At 45.5% G+C, this 21,280-nt stretch overlaps 1 protein-coding gene across 1 annotated transcript; it reads left to right on the top strand.

Annotated features, from left to right (window-relative positions):
• Positions 1-500: 500 nt before the first annotated feature.
• On the top strand, positions 501-19,612 carry AP1M2 (adaptor related protein complex 1 subunit mu 2). The gene is made up of 12 exons (XM_081176725.1): positions 501-680; positions 3,311-3,467; positions 4,515-4,582; positions 5,762-5,892; positions 6,426-6,573; positions 9,174-9,300; positions 10,627-10,769; positions 11,793-11,864; positions 12,839-12,997; positions 14,600-14,725; positions 17,650-17,725; positions 18,593-19,612. Exons 1-12 carry the CDS (start codon positions 639-641, stop codon positions 18,613-18,615), a joined length of 1,272 nt encoding a protein of 423 aa, XP_081032851.1. The 5' UTR covers positions 501-638; the 3' UTR covers positions 18,616-19,612.
• Positions 19,613-21,280: the final 1,668 nt, after the last annotated feature.

Below are 21,280 nucleotides of genomic sequence, written 5' to 3'. Positions count from 1 at the left end.
GAGAAACGTTTTCGCCTGGTGCCTAAAGATATATACGGAAGGCACCAAGTGAGCCTTTCATCAACATCATCCATGGGCGTATTCAGGATTTCTGTTGGGAGGGCAGAACCTCAGTTAATTAAGTATTTTTATTGATTTACTTGATTTAGGAGGGGCGCCCCTCTTTGGCTACGCCTAAGCCGTCGTCATCATTATGGTTACTGTTTAGTATTTATTAAATTTGTTGTTCCCTTTATCTTGCCCAAAGAGAACTTACAACCCAACCAAACTAAACCCAACTCATCATCCGGATTCCATGGGGAAACCGAGAGGAGAATTAAGAACGGGGCGTTCCTCTGCTTCCCAGCCTCTCTTCACACGGGATCGGGATCTCGGCTGGGATCCTATGGGGATACTCGCTTGCGCGCGTGCACACGTCTGTCCGGCCCCTCGCTCGAGAGAAACTGCGACGTCTGTCCTCCCACTTCCTTTCTGTCGGAGGACTTGTATCCCACACCCTGCTGCTGCTGCTGCCTCCGCCTCCTCTCCTTTAAGGCAGCCCAGCTCACCTGTAGGCGCAGCGCCCTCACCTAGCCCAGGTAGCTGCCGAGAGCGAGCGAAGCAGGAGAGGAGGAGGAAGTGGGCGCAGCAGGAGCAGCATGTCCGCCTCGGCAGTTTTTATCCTTGACCTGAAAGGCAAGGTGAGTGTGACCCCCAGATCTTCCTCTCAGGTGGGACAGAGCAGCCTCCACCCTCCAGGCGAAGTTTCCCAAATAACTCCCCCTTCTCTCTACGCCCTCCAGTATTTCCGCTCGCCAGATCCAAGCTTCTGGGTGTTACCTGGTGCAGACTTCCATTCATACTGTGTACCCTTATGCCCCTCTTCACTTTTCAGCCTGGAGAAGAGGAAGTTAAAGCCTCTTGAGACCAGGTGGGGAGCTGAGTAGCACCCAGGTGGCCTGGCTGTGTCTTCTAACTGCTAGGCCACCTTTGCCTCTGGGCACAAGAAGAGAGATGGGTGCTCCTGGCCCTGGTGGCAAGGTTTCTTCCTGCAGCTCCCACCTTCCGGGAGATGGGGCCCATCGTCTGGCTGGCATCCCCTATCCCAGAGCTGGGGCTTGTTGGTGCTCCATCGCAGGCTATTTCGTGTTGCAGCGGGTGTGAAGGAGATTTTTTTTGGCCCTCCTTTTCTAGGCTGAGGAGCGGTCTGAAAATTGTGACCGCTTAGTGAATGGAGGCAGCCTGGGAATGTTGCTTCCGGAGCGTGTGGACCTGCTTGTTGCCATCCTGCTGGCTCTGGTTGCATCAGGGAGCCTGTTAGACCAGCTAGGTTGCTTCAAATGGGTGAAAGAGCAGGGCCAGAGCTGTAGCAGCAAAGCAGAATGAGCCCTGAGCCCATCACTTTAAGGAACAGAAACTGGGAAAAACATTTGCTTTCTGGGTGATAAGCTGTGCACACTGGAACTGCCTGCTGCTACCCGTTCAAAACAACAACAAGAAGAACAGTTGATGGCAGGGTTCAGAACAGTAGCAGGCCAATTTGTGGAAGAGAGGAACAGCATCAGAGCTAGCGCAAGGTAGCAGTTAAGAACCTGAGCGGAAAAGTCAACATCTGAACACAAGATCGAGGAGATTGGTGACAAACAGATTTATTTGCCAGACTGCTCGGTTTGTTCAATACTGGAATGAGAAGCATGCTAATACTGTTCAGACATTTACTCCCTGCCCCCCGCTCTTATAGAACCCCCCCCAAAGCAATTTTATTAACAATTACAATTACAGTGGTACCTCGGGTTGAGAACTTAATTCGTTCAGGAGGTCTGTTCTTAACCTGAAACTGTTCTTAACCTGAGGCACAACTTTAGCTAAAGGGGCCTCCTGTTGCCGCCGCGCTGCCGCCACACGATTTCTGTTCTCATCCTGAAGCAAAGTTCTTAACCCGAGGTACTATTTCTGGGTTAGCGGAGTCTGTAACCTGAAGCACCTGTAACCCGAGGTACCACTGTACTGTGTAATAATGCAAGTCTCAGCGCAGCTATAGCTTTACTACATGTTGTTAGGCAAACAACAGTCTACATCAGGCATAGGCAAACTTGACCCTCCAGATGTTTTGGGACTACAACTCCCATCATCCCTGACCACTGGTCCTGTTAGCTAGGGATACTAGTTTGTCTGCATCACTGCCCCCCTCCCCTTCTGTAATAGGATGGTAATAAATATACATAAGGGGCTGTTATACTCTGATTAAGCATTTTTAAACAATCCAAAAATTCATCTACATGCATATTATTAATAATAATAACAACAGCAACTATTAAGGCTGCATTGCTTCATGGAAGTAAGCCCAACTGAACGCAATGGGACTTACTTTTGGAGTAGTTGGCTTATAGGAGTTTGCTGTAAGTGAAGTATTTGGGGAATCTTCTGATGATGGGTGCCCCCTATCTTACACAAAGCTGAGTTTATGCACTGCATTTTGAATAGGATCTTGTGCGGGCAAGATCATGGAGGTACAGTATCGCATTTTTGAAAATAGTGTGGCATGAAAGGGAAACCTGGTGCGTGACATAGATAGCTCTGGGGGTGGCGAATATTATGGTATAGCTGCATTTTCCTTTTCCTCCCACCACATCTCTAAAATAACAACTTCGTTGAAGGATGAAAAAGACCAGGGGTGGAACAAGACAATTTGCTGCCTGAAGCAAAGGACGATATTGCCTCCCTCCCTGTTCCATGTAGAGAAGCTGGCCAGATTGACAGTTGAATCTTACTTCAGCTATGCCAGGGGGACGGTTTCCTCCATCGCACCTGACAGCAGCTGGCAAGTTTAGAGGGTACATGAGAGGCTTGTGGTGCACATTTCTGTTCTCCCCCAGAGGCGAATGCTGTGTGGGACTGTGACTGCTGTCACCTGAAGCGATTGCTTCTTCTACCTAATGACAGAGCCGGCTCTGAAAAGCACAAAGGAGAGAACTAAAGGCCCGTTAGACAGAGAAGAGCTATTGTTTATTTGACTGGGATGTGCTATGACTCACATATGTGGCCCGGAAATACAGGGTGAGAATGCAACCTTGAAGACTTGCATCTAACAGCAGAATTCAAGAGTGTCTGTTCAGATGTCTGTCCTATTAAGTTCTATGGGGCTTACTCCCTGGTAGGTGGGTAAAGGGTCCCAGTCTAAACCTCCTCCCTGGAAAACGGTGTGTGGGTGAATGACATACATGATGCTACTTAGAGGAAGCATCAGTGATAACGTGAGCAACGCACTATGGCTGTCTCAATGTCAGCCATGCAAGGCTAGCGTGACTTAAGCTTCTTTCCCATCCTCCAGCCGCTCATCAGCCGCAACTACAAAGGAGATGTGAGCATGTCAGAGATTGACTACTTCATGCCGCTCTTGATGCAGAAGGAGGAAGAAAGTGCCCTGACGCCACTCCTGTCCCGCGGGAAAGTGCATTTCCTTTGGATCAAGCACAGCAACATTTACTGTATCCTTTTAATTCCGGGGAGGGGGGTGGGATGCTGCAGGCCCTGTGAGGGGCAAAACCCAAGTCCAACTGGATTCAGAAACACTACTGCCTCCAACTGTGGCGCATAGCCAGCAAGGCTGGTAATCTTCGATAGCTTTTTCCTCCATGAATTTGTCTTCTAAAGCCATCCAAGTTAGGGGACCATTACTGCCTTCTCTGAGAGGGAGCACCACAGTCTATGTGCTGCGTGAACGGCACACAATATTCTAAATGCAGTTGCACCATAGATTTGTATAACAGCAATATAATGTTGGCAGTTTATTTTCAGTTAGCCTTGCCCTGTGCTCCTAAGTTTCAACGAAGTGGAGATTGCAGGCCCTGCGTTTCTGAACTTCTATGGAATGATGGAGAAAGGGCAATAATGGGGTAGGCAACCTAAGGCCCGGGGGCCGGATGCAGCCCAATCGCCTTCTAAATCCAGCCCGCAAATAGTCTAGGAATCAGCGTGTTTTTACATGAGTAGAATGCGTCCTTTTATTTAAAATGCATCTCTGGGTTATTTGTGGGTTCTGCTTGGTGTTTTTACCTGAGTAGAATGTGTGCTTTTATTTATAATGCATCTCTGGGTTATTTGTGGGACATAGTAATTCATTCATATATTTTTTTCAAAATATAGTCCCGCCCACCACATGGTCTGAGGGATGGTGGACCGGCCCACGGCTGAAAAAGTTTGCTGACCCCTGGGCAAGAATGAAGCATGTGCAGAATCCTTTTGGCTAGACAGAAGCCTCATGTTAGGAGCTGAGTTGTCAGATGAGAGCTGAAAGGCTGGTCCCAAAAAGGGAAAACTGCAAATTGGTGCAAGATCCAGTCCAAGGAAACAACCACTGAAGAATCCACATGTGGTTTCTGTGCATCCCAGTGTTAATCTACTGCCTGGCACTGGTGGCTATGTCCTTTATTTAGGCTAAAGTCCCCCAAAGCCAATACTTCTTTCCGACCATTCCCAAGTCTCTAGACCAGCAGTTCAGAAATCTCTCTCTTTACCCTTAACCTTTTGTGCAGTGGTGGCCTTAACCATGAAGAATGCCAATGCCGCACTAGTGTATTCTTTTCTCTATAAAGTGGTAGAGGTAAGTCAAGGAGCCATTTTTAGATGTACAAAGAAGAACAGGGGACCAAGATAGGAAAGGCTGATGCTATCTTTGAGTTCCCCATTGTGTTATTCTGTTGGCTTGGAGTAGCATGCAGACAACACACACCCTCCCCCATAGGAGCCAACTCCTAGGTGCTGAGATCCCTTCGTGCCCCCCCAATAAAATATTTGATGGGGCCTGCCTGCCCCAAAGCTGATGGGCATTGCCATTCAAATGCTGTGTGTCCACTGCATCATGTGATCGATTGTGCGGGGCAGGGCATACCTGGGGTCCCCCAATATTTTTGTCAGGTTGGCACCCCTGCCCTCTCCGTAAATGATCTTGAGGCTTTTGGTTTCATCTTGGCACTACAAACCCTGATAGTATCTTTTTTGGGCCAGGGATGAAAGGCCAGTTTGCCCTTCGTAGCATAAAATCTGGCTTCTTCTACCCCATTGATTCCAGCCTTTGAAAACTGAACTTGTATGCTGTCTTTTAGTGTATTCACTCTCAAGTTTTGTTAAAAGGTAATAATAACTTCAAGGCACAGTTTTATAAAATTTACAGCAGGGGTGAAGAATTTGTGCCCTCCAGAAGCTCCCACCAACCTGAGCCAGCATGGCAAATAGACAAGGATGATGGAAATTGTAGCTTGCAACATCTGGAGAGTCATAGGTTCCCCATCTCTGATTTACAACAATTAAAATAACAGAGCATTTAAAAAACCCCAACATTTTAGCACCAATGGAAACCAGTTTAAAACAACACTCTTACACTTAAGAACTTTAAATGTAAATCCAATTTACTTTGGATTTGCTTCCCATTTTAATTCAGAATAAAAGTGTGCCGCTTATCAGATGTTTGGGAAAAACTGAAGTAGAAGACGCCATCTGGCAAGGCTGCAATGGGGGTATATCAACCCATATGAAACCAACTCTCTGCCCCTTATGCATACCAGAAGGGCCCATCTGTCTTCCTTTCCCAATGACTAATGCATCCCACACTGGGAATTCTGCAAGAAAGATACACTTGAGCCAAATGTAGATGGATCAAAGTTCTGGAATTTGGGTATTGGGGCTGCGGAATTCTAGGCTCTTCACCCCTGGACTGGGGGGGGGGGTCACCTCTTCTGTATAAAATCCAGTAGGGTGAAACCTTTCATTCTCTCATTTTCAGGTCTTTTCTGAATATTTCAAAGAGCTGGAAGAAGAGAGCATCCGCGACAATTTTGTCATTGTGTATGAACTGCTGGATGAGCTTATGGATTTTGGGTTTCCCCAGACAACAGATAGTAAAATTTTGCAGGAGTGAGTCACTTGGTCTGCTCCCCCTCTCCTAACCTTCCCCCCCCCCTGCTTTCCTGCTACCTCTTTCTGACATTGTGCAAATAAATGACCTAACAGGATTTGAAAACTATATGTGCTGAGGATGGGTATATAGGAGTTCAAGTGGAACAAAATGTTTCCCATGTGTAAAATCTCAAGTGTTGAATTCAGATGTTAATCATTCTGCTTGGGCCAAACTTTATTTCTGAGGGGGCCTCAGTTTGGGGGAAATGAGATCTGAAGAGATACTTAAATTTCAGTGTTGGGGGGCTCGGAAGCAAATGTCAAAATCAGAACTATCAATGCTTCAAACATTCCTTTTATTTTGAATTGGCATTTCAGATCAGGCAATGTGAAGTTTTGCTGAGATTCTGCTTCTGCTTTAGATAGCAGAAGGTGCTCTTTACAGTCTTCCGCAATCCTTTGAAAAGGTGTGCTTGCTGGGAGGTGGAATGACTGCATCTTATGAGGGCAGTTCTGGATCTTGATCTCGCCCCCTCTTCACCCTGATGTAGGTACATCACTCAGCAGGGCAACAAGCTCGACACGGGCAAATCCCGCGTTCCACCCACCGTCACCAATGCAGTCTCCTGGAGGTCGGAGGGCATCAAATATAAGAAGAATGAAGTCTTCATTGATGTCATTGAATCTGTCAATCTGCTGGTGAGTTATTGCAGGAGTGTGGGTCCATCTGGCTCACCTAGGTATGTAGGTATCCAGGCAACATTGCGAGGAGTCGAAAAAGTTGGCATGGCCTTTTGTCTTGCGGCACCTGCCCCATTAAATATTACATGGCATCAACTCTGGTGACATGAAGTTGCTCGGGCGCTTGGCTTTTCTCAGCGGAGTGCAGGAGGAAAGCTGTGTCGCTTGCAGCTGCTCAGAGGAGGCTGTGTGTGTCTCCCTTGAGATAAATTCTGGTTTCCATTGGTGACGGTGGTGCTCCCACAGGGATGGCGGTGATCTGCCCTGAACCAGTATTTTCTCCTCTTAGAGCATCAGCTTTGACAGCAAACGAGCTCGGAAGAGATGATGATAAGATAAGAAAAGGAAAGTGGGCAAAAGGTAGCTCGGGATCTACTGGAGATCCCTGGGCGATTTCTGGGTTTCTCAACAGCAACAGAAGCTGCTCCACGCCCCTCTCTGCTGAAATGAAGGGCAGGAATAGATTTCTCTCTCTTTATGATTAGAGTGTGTGAGCTCCCGTTGCTCAGTCCCAGCTCCTGCCAACCTAGCAGTTCGAAAGCATATCAAAGTGCAAGTAGATAAATAGGTACCACTCTGGCGGGAAAGTAAACGGCGTTTCCATGCGCTGCTCTGGTTCGCCAGAAGCGGCTTAGTCATGCTGGCCACATGACCCGGAAGCTGTACGCCGCCTCCCTCAGCCAATAAAGCAAGATGAGTGCCGCAACCCCAGAGTCATCCGCGACTGGACCTAATGGTCAGGGGTCCCTTTACCTTTACCTTTAAGCTACTTACAGGAACGCGGGTGGTGCTGTGGGTTAAACCACAGAGCCTAGGGCTTGCTGATCTGAAGGTCGTGGTTCAAATCCCCTCGAGGGGGTGAGTTCCCGTTGCTTGGTCCCTGCTCCTGCCAACCCAGCAGTTCGAAAGCACGTCAGAGTGCAAGTAGATAAATAGGTACCACTCTGGCGGGAAGGTAAACAGCGTTTCCGTGCACTGCTCTGATTCGCCGGAAGCAGCTTAGTCATGCTGGCCACATGACCCGGAAGCTGTACGCCGGCTTCCTTGGTCAATAAAGCGAGATGAGCGCTGCAACCCCAGAGTTGTCCGCGACTGGACCTAATGGTCAGGGGTCCCTTTGCCTTTACCTTATTTATTTAGTGCATTTCATAGAACTGTAGAGTTGGAAGGGAACCCAAATGTCATCTAGTCCAACCCCCGGCAATGCAAATATCCCACCTCCCTCCCCCCCCCCCAGCACAAAGTGACTTTTCTGGTTCTTCCCCTCAGTTCTTGTACTGAGATCCACTTCTGGGCTGAACATGTTCCTTGATTTTGTGTGCTGTTTCTCTCTCCACCCCCATTTTGCACCTAGATCCAGTTGGAGGATCTCTGGTTTCTAGTGCAAAAACAAAGCAGATCCGATATGCCTGAGTCTGCCAACTCATATATGATTTTAGTTTGCACACAGCACATCTAAGTACTGAGTAATGTTGTTTCCATGATGTTTTGTGTACTGGTGGGGGACTTCCCTGGGCTTTGAAAGTCCATTTTAAAAGGGACTAGTTTGAATTCAAATTCAAGGTGTCCAAAAAGGAACTAATTCCAGTTTATATTCATCCCTTTAGTTCTGTTCGTGTTCAGTTCAAATACATCCAATTAGTTTACCCTCAGCATTCAGAATGTTACAAGCTGCTGGGCTGAAGTATAAAATATGCTTAAGAAAACACAGTGGAATGTGAATTGTTTGGTTTATTATTCCCAACAATTATGATCCTTAAACTTCAAAGCCCAAAGAATGTAATCAGTAGAAAATGCATGTAGGAGATTGAACCTGAAGCTAAGAAAACATTTAAAAGCTCTCCCTCAAAATGAACAATTTACATTCAGTTCACTCGGCAGTTGTGGGAACTACACTAGTGGCCAAAGTTGTGGAAACCTTTTGGAAAAAGTGCATTTCCGAGGTTTGACGGCTCATAACATATGATTGTCTCTCTAAACACTCATGCTCATTGGCTGCATTCAGATGATGGGAAGCTACTATAACCTAAGCAGATTGTGCATCCTTTTTCTGGTTATTTGGCTATAACTTTTGATAGAATACAGATAATTGAACAAACTTTGTTGCATTACATTCTTCATTAAATTATCTTTCTATTGATATGTAATTTTATGGTATTACTCCAAAAAAGTGGGGCTATGAGCCATCAAACCTCAGAAATACACTATTTCCAAATGGTTTCCACAATTTTAATTGTATTAATTAATTATATTAATTAATTAATTGTATTAATTAATATAATATTTTTATTATTATTTATACCCTGCCCATCTGGCTGGGTTTCCCCAGCCACTCTGGGTGGCTTCCAACAGAACACTAAAAACACTAGTGTACTATAATTTTTTTGAACTAATTAAGCAAACTGCGTTAAACTGAACTAGCTCATTCCAAGACTGCTGCTGCAGTTTTAGCCTGGTTGTCATCAGGGACAGGAGGGAGAAGTCACCCTTCTTCCAGGCAAAGAATGGAGAGGGGAGGAGTTGTGACCCCGAGACTCAGACCCTGCTCTGTCTTCCAGGTTAATGCTAATGGGAGTGTCCTGCTGAGTGAGATTGTGGGCTCCATCAAGCTGAAGGTCTTCCTCTCCGGCATGCCAGAGCTGCGTTTGGGCCTCAATGACAGGGTGCTCTTTGAGATCACAGGACGTAAGTCACCCAGGGCCCTGAAAGCAGGAGCACCAGCAGTTGGGTGGGCTGGGCTGGGCAGATGTTGGTCTGGAGCAGCAGGAGATGTTGGGCTGAATGACACTAGATTTGGCAGGGGAACACAGTAGAGATTTTGCTTATTGTTGGGGTTTTTCATTTTATGTAGATAAGGTGTAATTTCAGGCCAGGAGCTTATTTTTAAAGGTAGCATTCATACAGGTGCATTTTTGGGGGGCCCTCTCTCTCTTTGTACTGAAACACCAGAGCAGCACCCGCACATCTGGATGTGTCTATGAAAAATGCAGTTTCTTTCGTTCGTCATTAACTTCCTGGTAACTTTTAATGTTTTGGGAATGGACAGCCTCTGTTTTTTTCTGCCAAATACTCACATATTTCTGCTGCTTCCAGTCTTTGGGTGTTTGTGTTTTAAAGTTGAGGGCTTTAATAATGACTTTTTTAAAAAAACAACAACCTCCTTTTCAAAGTCTTAGTGCTGACCTTTAAAGTCCTAAACGGCCTCGGTCCAGTATACCTGAAGGAGCGTCTCCACCCGCATCATCCAGCGCCGAGGGCCTTCTGGCGGTTCCCTTACTGCAAGAAGCCAAGTTACAGGGAACCAGGCAGAGGGCCTTCTTGGTAGTTGCACCCACCCTGTGGAATGCCCTCCCACCAGATGTCAAAGAGAAGAACAACTACCAGACTTTTAGAGTTGCAGCCCTGTTTAGGGAAGCTTTTAATGTTTAACAGACCACTGTATTTTAATACTTTGTTTGAAACTGCCCAGCGTGGCTGGGGAAACCCAGCCAGATGGGTACGGAATAAATAATAAATTATTGTTCTATTTTATTTTTATTATTTGCAAGCACCTTCCCCACAGAACGCTTGGAGTTCTGAGTGTTGGCTATTTGCAGATTAGTTGCGCTTCAGAAGGCGTGCTGGGGAGACCACACATTACAAGGAATGCAAAAGTAACTTTTGCTAGGTTTTAATAACAAAAACAAAAACTCCTTTTACACTAAATCAATAAGCATGACCCATCCACCAGGGTACTGAGAGAGCTACATACTGTTTTTTATATACCATACCCAACAGCTTAATTACCACAACTTAACAGCACCTGCTATACTGCTTCACAGCTGTAAAACTAGGTCATGTTATTTGCTCTGGCCTTTAAAGAAATACACATCTTGTGGAACAATAATGAACCTTCAGATTTAAAGAGGGCAAGAATCACAAGGACAGGCAGCTGTTTTTCTCTGGCTAGAGCATAGTCTCTCCCCTGCTATCCCCTGGGCAATTGTGACAGCCACACTTCTGACTTCTCAGGTGGAAAAAATAAGTCTGTGGAGCTGGAAGATGTCAAGTTCCATCAATGTGTGCGGCTGTCACGTTTTGACAACGACCGGACCATCTCCTTTATCCCACCTGATGGAGATTTTGAGCTCATGTCCTATCGGCTGAACACACAGGTTAGTTTGGGATTCAGACCCTAGGAAAAAGTGATGCCATGGTGATCTCATCTTCATTGGGTACAGAGGCAACTCCTTTGTGCATGGTGGCACTGAGGCAGTAGCTGCCTAATTTTCCCAGATTAGCTTTTTTTTCTTAATGATTCATGCCCAGCTAGGTCATTTGCCTACTTATCTATAGGTGGATGCTGTGAGGGAAGAGAGAGTTCCTTGCAGAAGGATAGCAGGAATTACACCCAGTTGACGAACTGGTTCCTTGTTGAGGAAGCCATGTGCGTTATCTTCAGATCTTGAGCCAGTCACGGTTGCAGCTGGCTGACCTTGTAGTGGTGCAGATTCTCTATATATTGAGACATCTATTCTCTGCCACTATAAAACATGTGGAACAGCAACCCTATATATGTACTATTGCACTGTTTGGATAAACCACACTAGAAATAACCCCATCATTTTGTACATTCCCACAGTACTTCAAAAGGCATGGCTTTCTTTCTCAGATCTCTTTCCCCCCAACATGACAGTTAATAGAACTCATTGCTGTTAAATGTTAAAGCTCAGAGGAAGGCCAGGGATGGTTGCTCCAAAAACTCTCCATAGCTGTCAACATTTCCCTTTTTTTAAGGGAAATTCCCTTATTCTGAATAGGATTCCTTGCAAAAAAAGGGGAAAGTTGACAGCTATGAAACTCTCTCCTCCACCATGTGGTCCTATTGCCCTGGCACTTGTTCAAGCAATAGGAAAATAACTGCTTGTAGTATTTATCTTGCAATCACCAAACAATGATGATAAGAGTTATTTGGTGAATGCAAGATAAATACGACCTGGTTCTTAGGGTTTTTCGCCTGGCTGCTCCAAGGTGGCACAAGTATACAGGACTGATGAAGCCGAGATGACAGGATTTGTAGGTGTTCTGAGCTTTCATCATGCCTGACACACCTCCCATTAACCTTTTGCTCTTTGGCTCTAACCTGCTGGAGTCTCTGAACCCCATGAATGAGATTCTCTCTCTCTCTTTGCTTGAAGGTGAAGCCCCTCATCTGGATAGAGTCTGTCATTGAGAAGTTCTCTCACAGCCGAGTGGAGATTATGGTGAAGGTGAGTTTCTTTGAGGGATACTGCTACCCTTAGGTGATCGGAGGAAAACACATAATAAAGAGGACAAAATATATTTGGGTATTTATTGCTATAGATTTTGTTCACTCTTAACAGCTGCTCCAAATCATCCAAAAAGCGGGATTTGTATAGGCTTTGGAGAAATGAGATCACTTCCCAGTCTTCCATGGAGCACTACAGCAGTGATGAGCTCTGCCCCTCCTGGCTCAAATCTTGCTTTGGCTCACCTTCTCTCTCTTTAAAAAATAAAATAAAATTATTTTTGTTTTTTAGACAAAATTCATATACATTTAAATCATTTTCAATTTGTTCACACATGAGATTACTTAAATCCCTGGACATCCCCCCCCCACTCTCCCCTGGTTTCCATTTTTTTCTATTTATTCTATTGCATCTAATTACATTTTTCAAATTCATTTTGTATCCCCAGTTTTAAAACTTAAGTCATATTACATTATAAGTGTTATAACAATCCTGCTAATGTTTTTAGATATCTGCAGTGGTCTTTGAGATACGCTATAATTTTTTCCCACTCTTGACTAAATTTTTTATCGTCTTGGTGTCTGATCTTCACGGTCATCTTTGCCATTTCAGCATAGTCCATCATCTTGCTTATCTACTCTTCTTTGGTTGGGACTTTTTCTTCCTTCTGCTTCTGGGCAAAAAGCATTCTTGTGGCTGTTTTTGCACACATAATCAGTCTTTTTAAGTCCTTAGGTCTTTCATCTCCTATTAATCCCAATAAAAAGGCTTCTGGGTTTTGGATAAAAGTTACCTTAAACATTTTTTTTCAATTCATTATATATCATTTCCCAGAATTCTTTTACTATTTTACATGTCCACCACATGTGGTAGAATGTACCTTGGCTCGTCTCCTCTTCTGGCAGAGACGTCGTCGGGAGGGGTGAAACACAGACTGTTGTGAGCATCTCTCTGTCTTTCTCCCTTTTGGAAAGGCAAAGGGCCAATTCAAGAAGCAATCGGTGGCCAATGGAGTAGAGATATGTGTCCCGGTCCCGAGTGATGCTGACTCGCCCAAGTTCAAAACCAGCATCGGCAGTGCAAAATACCAGCCTGAGAAGAATGTTGTCGTCTGGAGCATCAAGTCGTTCCCGGTGAGAGAGATGCCCCCTTTCCCACAAATCTCCTCCCCCATTCATTCCTTTGAATTTTGCAGATGATTTCAAAGATGCAGGTTCAACTCCAGGACATTTCCATTGCATTTGGGAAGGGGGCAATTCTGTTACATGGTCCAGTGCTCCTGCAAGTTTGTTGGGTGGCAATGGAAGAGGTGAGCAGTTAGTACTGGTCAAGAGCTTATACTATTAAGTGTGCTATAGCTGCTCACGAATCCCTGTCCATTAGGTGCCAGCAAACCTTGAGAAAACATGAATGCAACTGATCCAAAAATCCACCCACCCACCCTCCACTCAAACAAAAAACCAAATCTCACTACAGCCAACCAAAGACAACCAACCACACCCTTGGCCACCCCAACCTCTCTCACCACTAGGGAAGTACAACAAGCAAATAGCAAGAGAACCCATACAAGTGACGCTGATGCAAAACCCCACACATGCACTAAGTAAAAGAATAGACGTATACCCGAAGGAGTTTCTCCACCCCCATCGTTCAGCCCTGACACTGAGGTCCAGCTCCGAGGGCCTTCTGGTGGTTCCCTCCCTGCGAGAAGCCAAGTTACAGGGAACCAGGCAGAGGGCCTTCTCAGTAGTGGTGCCTGCCCTGTGGAACGCCCTCCCATCAGATGTCAAGGAAGTAAACAACTCTCTGACTTTTTTCCAGTAGCACCTTAGAGACCAACTAAGTTAGTTATTGGTATGAGCTTTCATGTGCATGCACACTTCTTCAGATAAATGTGTGCATGCACACGAAAGCGCATACCAATAACTAACTTAGTTGGTCTCTAAGGTGCTACTGGAAGGAATTTTTAATTTTTTAAAATTTAATTTAATTTAATTTGTTTTGCTTTGACTACGGCAGACCAACACGGCTACCTACCTGTAACTACCGGTATCTGACTTTTAGAAGACATCTGAAGGCAGCCCTGTTTAGGGAACTTTTTAATGTTTTATATTTTGTCGTGTTTTTAGTATTCTGTTGGGAGCTGCGCAGAGTGGCTGGGGAAACCCAGCCAGATGGGCAGGGTAATAATAATAATAATAATAATAATAATAATAATAATAATAATAATAATAATATATTGTTGTTGTTGTTGTTGTTATTGCTATTATTGCTATTAATATTATTTATTGGCATTACCACCCCACTCCACTCACCATTCTCCCCTCCCCCCTTTTCTTCCCAACCTAATACTGCATGTGATACTAATGTCTCACAACAAATGAAGCTGATCCGTAGGAAACGCAGCTTGAAAAAAGAGACAATGCACGTACTTTTGTAAACTAAGAAATCTTTAATAAAAATACATTTTAAAAACACACACATGGATGTGATCTGTAAGGACTTGTAATGCCAAGTGGATGTGATCTGTAAGGAAAATGTGGATGTAAATTGTTCAAATGGATGTGATCTGTAAGGAAAATGCCAAGGTGGATTTTCTTACCCCTTTCCTGTGGCCATTGATGAACTTCATTTACACTTCTTGGTTATTAGGGTCAGGTTGTTGCATTGGCTGGCCTGCATAACCATTGACTTAAAGAAGAAGACCTTACCTTCTCTTGCATTTGGCTCTGCAGGGTGGCAAGGAGTACCTGATGAGAGCCCACTTTGGGCTGCCCAGTGTTGAGAATGAGGAGCTGGAGGGACGTCCGCCCATCTCAGTCCGTTTTGAAATCCCCTACTTCACAGTCTCTGGGATACAGGTGAGCTGGAGTTGACTGGAAGATGGAGAAGTGGGGCTCTGTACCAGGAGTCAGCAAACTTTTTCAGCAGGGGGCGGGTCCATTCTCCCTCAGACCTTGTGGGGGGCTGGACTATATATTGGGAGGGGGCATGAACAAATTCTTATGCCCCACAAATAACTCAGAGATGCATTTTAAATAAAAGGACACATTCCACTCATGTAAAAACACGCTGATTCCCAGACTGTCCGTGGGCTGGATTTAGAAGGTGATTGGGCCGGATCCAGCCCCCGGGCCTTAGTTTGCCTACCCATACTCTGTACACTTGTGAGAGCTAACTTTGGGGGGGGGGGTTGACTGAGAGGCAAACTGGGTTGACTGCAGACTCCAAGCTGTGATTTAGTGCAAACGGCATGTGGTTGGTTAAAACGTTAAGAGCAAGTAGCTACCATCTGCTGATATAGAGTGGTACCTCGGTTTAAGAACAGTCCTGTTTACGAACGATTCGGTTTACGAACTCCGTAAAATCGGAAGTAGTGTCCCGGTTTGTGTGCAAACTTTACCTCAGTCTAAGAACGGAATCCAAACGGTGGAAGGGCACTGGCGGCAGGAGGCCTCATTAGGGAAAGCGTGCCTCAGTTTAAGAACGGTTTTGGTTTAAGAATGGACTTCCGGAACGGATTAAGTTCGTAAACCGAGGTACCACTGTAAAATGGTTCTTGGAATTATTTAAACTCTCTTCCCAAAGCTGCATACGAAAGGGGCATCTCGATTACACTGTAGCTGAGGATTTAAACTCCCTGGAAGTCCAATATTTGAACTTGTTTCAATGGCTCCTGCTGGTGATGGGAGGGAATACACTGCAAATGGACGAGGAGTGAGTGGAAGTATTTAGGGGAATATTTACAAAAAAATTGACCTCAAATATAAATTCCAGGTAGGGGATACCTTGTGACCAACAGTTGACAACATATAAAGGCTATGAGAATGTGGAAAAGAAGGTGAAGGAATTAATGTATATGCAGCCAAGTAAGATTTATAAAGAACTGTCATGGAACGCTGGGTGGGACGTCTAAAAGAACTACTGTAAAAGAATGGAAAATGCTGTAATTTTAAAATTGAAATAATAATAATAATAGAGAATACACTGCATCCTAGCTCTCTGCCTAGCTCTCCTAGGTAGGATAGGGACTATGTAACCCAGAATCCCAGCCTTACCTGCAACCCTCTTTTTAAAAAATTAAACAACGGGTGTGTGTGTCTGCTGCAGTCTTTCTGTTCAACCCTCAACACGGAAAGTTCTCATCTAGCAATGATAGCAGGATCACCTGCGGGTTTGACACACAATAAATCTCTATTGGGAATGTTGACTATAGGAGATGTGTGTCAAGAGACTTCCTGGATGTTCCCATCCAGTTTCTGCTGCTGCTGTAAACAGGGACCCAGTCCTTTCAAGCTCATTGTTGTGGGGAAAGGTGTTGTTTCCTTCTGTTCCTTAGTTTATAGAAATGGGAATGTCTGGAGTACAGGTGGAATGGCTTGTTTTCCTTCTCTGCTCTCCTACCTGTCCCCAAGTAAGCACCCTTCCCAAGCCTGAACAAAGCAAATACGCAGATACAAAAGGTGACCATTTCTCTCTCTTCCCCTTCCCCTCATGTAAACCATACTTGGCTCACTAATCAGGTTATTGTTCCTTTAGGAACATAGGAAGGTGTGTTTGGCTCCGCCAGACCATCTCAATGGTCCGTAGAGCAGCTTGGCATTGTCTATGCTGACAGTTCTGGGTTTCACATATGAGTTTTTCCCAGCCCTACCAGGGATTGAATCAGGGACCTTCTGCATGCAAAGTATCTGTTCTACCACGGAGCTACAGCCCTTTTGTTGCTTTGAGGCCAATTTAAAATGTTCATCGAAAAATAACGATCCAAGCATTCCTTTCTCACGAACTTGAGATGGGCACAAACAAATGCCCTGGCGCCTTCATTGTTGTTGTTGTTTGGTCGTTTAGTCGTGTCCGACTCTTCGTGACCGCATGGACCAGAGCACTCCAGGCACTCCTGTCTTCCACTGCCTCCCACAGTTTGGTCAAACTCATGCTGGTAGCTTCGAGAACACTGTCCCACCATCTCATCCTCTGTCGTCCCCTTCTCCTTGTGCCCTCCATCTTTCCCAACATCAGGGTCTTTTCCAGGGAGTCTTCTCTTCTCATGAGGTGGCCAAAGTATTGGAGCCTCAGCTTCAGGATCTGTCCTTCCAGTGAGCACTCAGGGCTGCTTTCCTTAAGAATGGATAGGTTTGATCTTCTTGCAGCCCATGGGACTCTCAAGAGTCTCCTCCAGCACCATAATTCAAAAGCATCAATTCTTCGGCGATCAGTCTTCTTTATGGTCCAGCTCTCACTTCCATACATCACTACTGGGAAAACCATAGCTTTTACTATACGGACCTTTGTTGGCAAGGTGATGTCTCTGCTTTTTAAGATGCTGTCTAGGTTTGTCTTCATTACATACATATGTTTAGGCGCCAGGCGGATATGTTTCTCCTCAGCCAGGCGTTTGGCTGATTAACATCCTATGGTCTTTTAAATGTGTCTGTGGGAGGGGGATTATTGGTGTGCTTTGCTTTTGTTATGTATTTTGTGTTTCCGTTTTGTATTTTTATGTTGTGAACTGCCCTGTATCTTTGAATGAAGGGCGGTAATAATGGTAATTAATAATAATAATAATAATAATAATAATAATAATAATAATAATAATAATAATTAATAATAATAAATGTAGCCAATATTTCTTTGGGAGAAGGTGGGGCAGGGGCAATTTGCCAAGATGCTGCGTAGATTTGAAGTGCCTTTCATTGTGACCTGCTGGCGATGGGTGGTTTAGAGGAGGTTGACAGATGCCCTCCCTTGTTATTGTCCTCTCCTCTGCTACCCCTCTCTAACCCAGGTGCGGTACATGAAGATAATTGAGAAGAGTGGGTACCAGGCTCTGCCTTGGGTCCGCTACATCACCCAGAGTGGGGGTAAGTTGTCAAAGAAGCTGAGCTGCATACAGGTTGTACAGACACTGGCTTTACCTGGCTGAGCACTTTCAGTGTATAGTCATACCTTGGGTTACAGACGCTTCAGGTTGCGTTTTTTTCTGGTTACAGACCCGCCGAAACCTGGAAGTACCGGAACGGATTACTTCTGGGTTTCGGGGATCGCACATGCGCAGAAGCACCAAATCGCTCTTTGCGCATGCGCAGCAGTGCTGAATTGGAACACACTCGTGCGCAGATGCGCCGCTGTGGGTTGCGAACACTGCAGGTTGTGAACGTGCATCCCGCACCGGTCACATTCGCAACCCGAGCTTCCACTGTGCTAAAAGCTGTATGACGAGTCTTTTCTGCTGGAGCCAGTGTGGTGTAGTGCTTAGAGTGTCAGACCATGACCATGTCTAACAAGTCCCCCTAAAAGACCCAAGATTCCCTGTGCAGAAGCTATGCTGATTCCCTTTCAGCAAGGCTCGTTCTTTGCCTATATGTTTCGCAATTCTAGCTGTGAATCTACCCAAGAGAGAAGCAATACAGGTTTGTAATTATTTGGATTTCTCAATCTCTGGAAATGCCCCCCTTTTTTTAATTGACGCAGTATTGGCCACTTTCCACCATCCTATTAGCCCTGCGGGGGAGCTTGTCAGTGTTCCCATTTCACAGACGAGAACCTTTTGAGAGCTGGAGAGAGCACGTTCCCAAAGCTTCCTCCCTACTTGCAGGTTCATTCCTGCCTGTCCTGATCGCTCAACATCTCCTGCAGGCATAAACAGCTACTCTGGGAAAAGGCAGAACTTTTAAGAACCTTTCTGGCCCGACCCAAGCCTAACGTAGTCTCTACCTTTTTTGTTCCAGATTACCAGCTCCGGACACATTAGTCGTGATCTTGCAGAGCTAGACACCATCAAAAATGAAGAAGCCTGAATGGCCCAAGAATCCTTTGTTGGCACTCTCTGAAGCAAATTGTCTCTCTCTCTGTGTGTGTGTGTCTCCTCCTTCTCTCAAAATGCCACCCTGCTCCTCTGCCCAACCACAGCTCGATTTGGCAACAGTTCTTGGGCTGGTTTGCCCGATGTCTGCAGGGGGAAATGGTGCACTGAGATGGCACCTGCATTGCTTCCCTACCTGAGTGGCAGTAGACTTACCTGTGGTGAAACACCAACCAGCTGTGCCTTGCCAGGACTCCTGGATGGAGAGACTCTTCCAGGAGCCTTCCCTTCTTTCAGAACCTCCCTCCTTTAGAAGGTTCCACAGAACCAGTGGTGATGCTTTGCTCCGAAGGTTTAGCTTGGCGTTCTCATCAGGGGGAGATGCGTTTGGCTTCACCTGCGGGTAGCATTCACCTGAGTGTAGCATTCGGCTCAGCCTGGAAGGTAAGCTGAGCTCCCCACAAGCACCTTGTTGCTCTGCGCCTTAGACTGGTGAAGAGAGAGGCAGGGAAAGCGTGCCCTGCCATGGTGTGTAGAAGCTAGATCTAGGAGCTTCTGGGCACAAACTCACTGGGTGGCTGCAAGCAAGCCCCCCCCCCCCTCAATCTGTTCCCTAATTGTATGATGAGAATAGTGGCTACCTCATTTTTAAGATTTGTGACTCAAAACTACTTCCCATTGTCCTTTAGACCACAATGAGCTGTAAATAGAAGTTGAAATGAAATTGGGCCATTTCGACAGGGTGACCATGACGCTGTTGTGTGTCATTAGTCCTCATTTCCTTTGGTTTTCTGTTCCACCTTCTTCCTACATTCTAAGCATCCTCACTACAGCCAACAAGTGGAGCTGCTTACAATCATACTGGCCAGTTCTTACAATAGTGGGAGTTATCATTCTGGACACCTGACAGCGAAAATACCAAATATTATTTGGAGAGGAATGCTGAAGCTCATAATAATTAATAATAATAATAATAATAATAATTTATTATTTATACCCCGCCCATCTGGCTGGGTTTCCCCAGCCACGCTGGGCGGCTTCCAAAAGAATATTAAAATACTTGTGCTTTCAGAGCTCCTTTTGCCTCTTAGTTGGTTTATTTGAAAAGCCAGATACTCCACATGCAATTTTCCCTTATTAAATCTTTCTCCGGTTTCATCTCTAAGGTGAGGAAAAGAGAATGTCCAGCTGATTAGCAATTAATCCACTTGATATTTATTGATACTAGTCTATGCACATTTATATTGGAGTGAGCCCCATTTAATGCAGTGACGTCATGTTTGAGTAAGAACACACACAGAATTAGGATGCAAGAGTCTGATAACCTGTCTACCCCTAAACATTTTGTGAATCTAAGTTTGGCCTCATTGAGGGGCAGTATTTCAATATGAGTAGGAAAATGAGAGTACCCCTAAACATTTTTTTAAGAAAAAAAGCACTGTCTCAGCATGTAAGTGGATCCACGTACAGATCTATTTCAGTAGTAGTGAAGCTGCCTCAAGGTGAATGCTGTCTATTTAAGTACGGTACCGTGAGAAAAATCCCAGAAAAGGATTTGTTGGTCTGCAGCAACAAGATGGCAGAAAGTAATTGCATTATAAAAGCCTCCAATTTAGGCCTTTCCCAGAATCTTCCACCTGTTAGGATTTTGGCACACCCCAATATAATGTAGTTAGAGAGCCAGTGTGGTGTAGTGGTTAAGAGCAGTAGACTCGTAATCTGGGGAACCGGGTTCGCGTCTCGGCTCCTCCACATGCAGCTGCTGGGTGACCTTGGGCCAGTCACACTTCTCTGAAGTCTCTCAGCCTCATTCACCTCACAGAGTGTTTGTTGTGGGGGAGGAAGGGAAAGGAGATTGTTAGCCGCTTTGAGACTCCTTTGGGTAGTGATAAAGCGGGATATCAAATCCAAACTCTTCTTCTTCTTCTTCATGCCTGATTAAGTTCCCCTGCAGATCCAGCAATACCAACTGCAGCTCAGAGACAAACTTGCAAGCCTCCCAAACCAGTTCCTGCAAAGTGGTCGGTGGCAGAGCAAATGCAAAGAATATCCTGGAACCTGGGTTCAAGCCTTTAAAATATCTCTGTGTGTCCCCCTCCCCTCAAACAAACAAAATAGCAAAACCCCACCTTAGATCTTGCAGAAAGGAATGTGTGCAAATCAGAGAAGTTAGTTCTGGGGCTGCTGGGTGATTTGTTCCATGTCTGTAGTCATACCTCGGAAGTTGAATGGAATCCGTTCTGCAAGTCCATTCGACTTCCAAAACGTTCGTAAACCAAGGCATGGCTTCCGATTGGCTGCAGGAAGCTCCTGCAGCCACTCGGAAGCCCTGTCGGACGTTCAGGTTCCAAAGAACGTTCCCAAACCAGAACACTCACTTCTGGGTTTGCGGCGTTTGGGAGCCAAAACGTTCAAGTCGCAAGGTGTTCAACTTCCGAGGTACGGCTGTATAAGCTTCCTATCTATGTTCAAAGAGAAACCTGCTAAACACAGCAGGCAGGGGAGCCAAAGCCCTCACCAGCAGATTTTGGCAGGTGCCCACTTCACGCAGGTATATAGGATTGCGTGCTGCTCCAAGCCCTGTGCATTCCTCCCTGAGAACAGTGGTTCCCCA

This window comes from Podarcis bocagei, assembly GCF_964188305.1.
Source record: "Podarcis bocagei genome assembly, chromosome: 17".
NCBI classification, from domain to species: Eukaryota; Metazoa; Chordata; class Lepidosauria; order Squamata; family Lacertidae; genus Podarcis; species Podarcis bocagei.
This window is presented reverse-complemented; position numbering and strand designations above follow the sequence as displayed.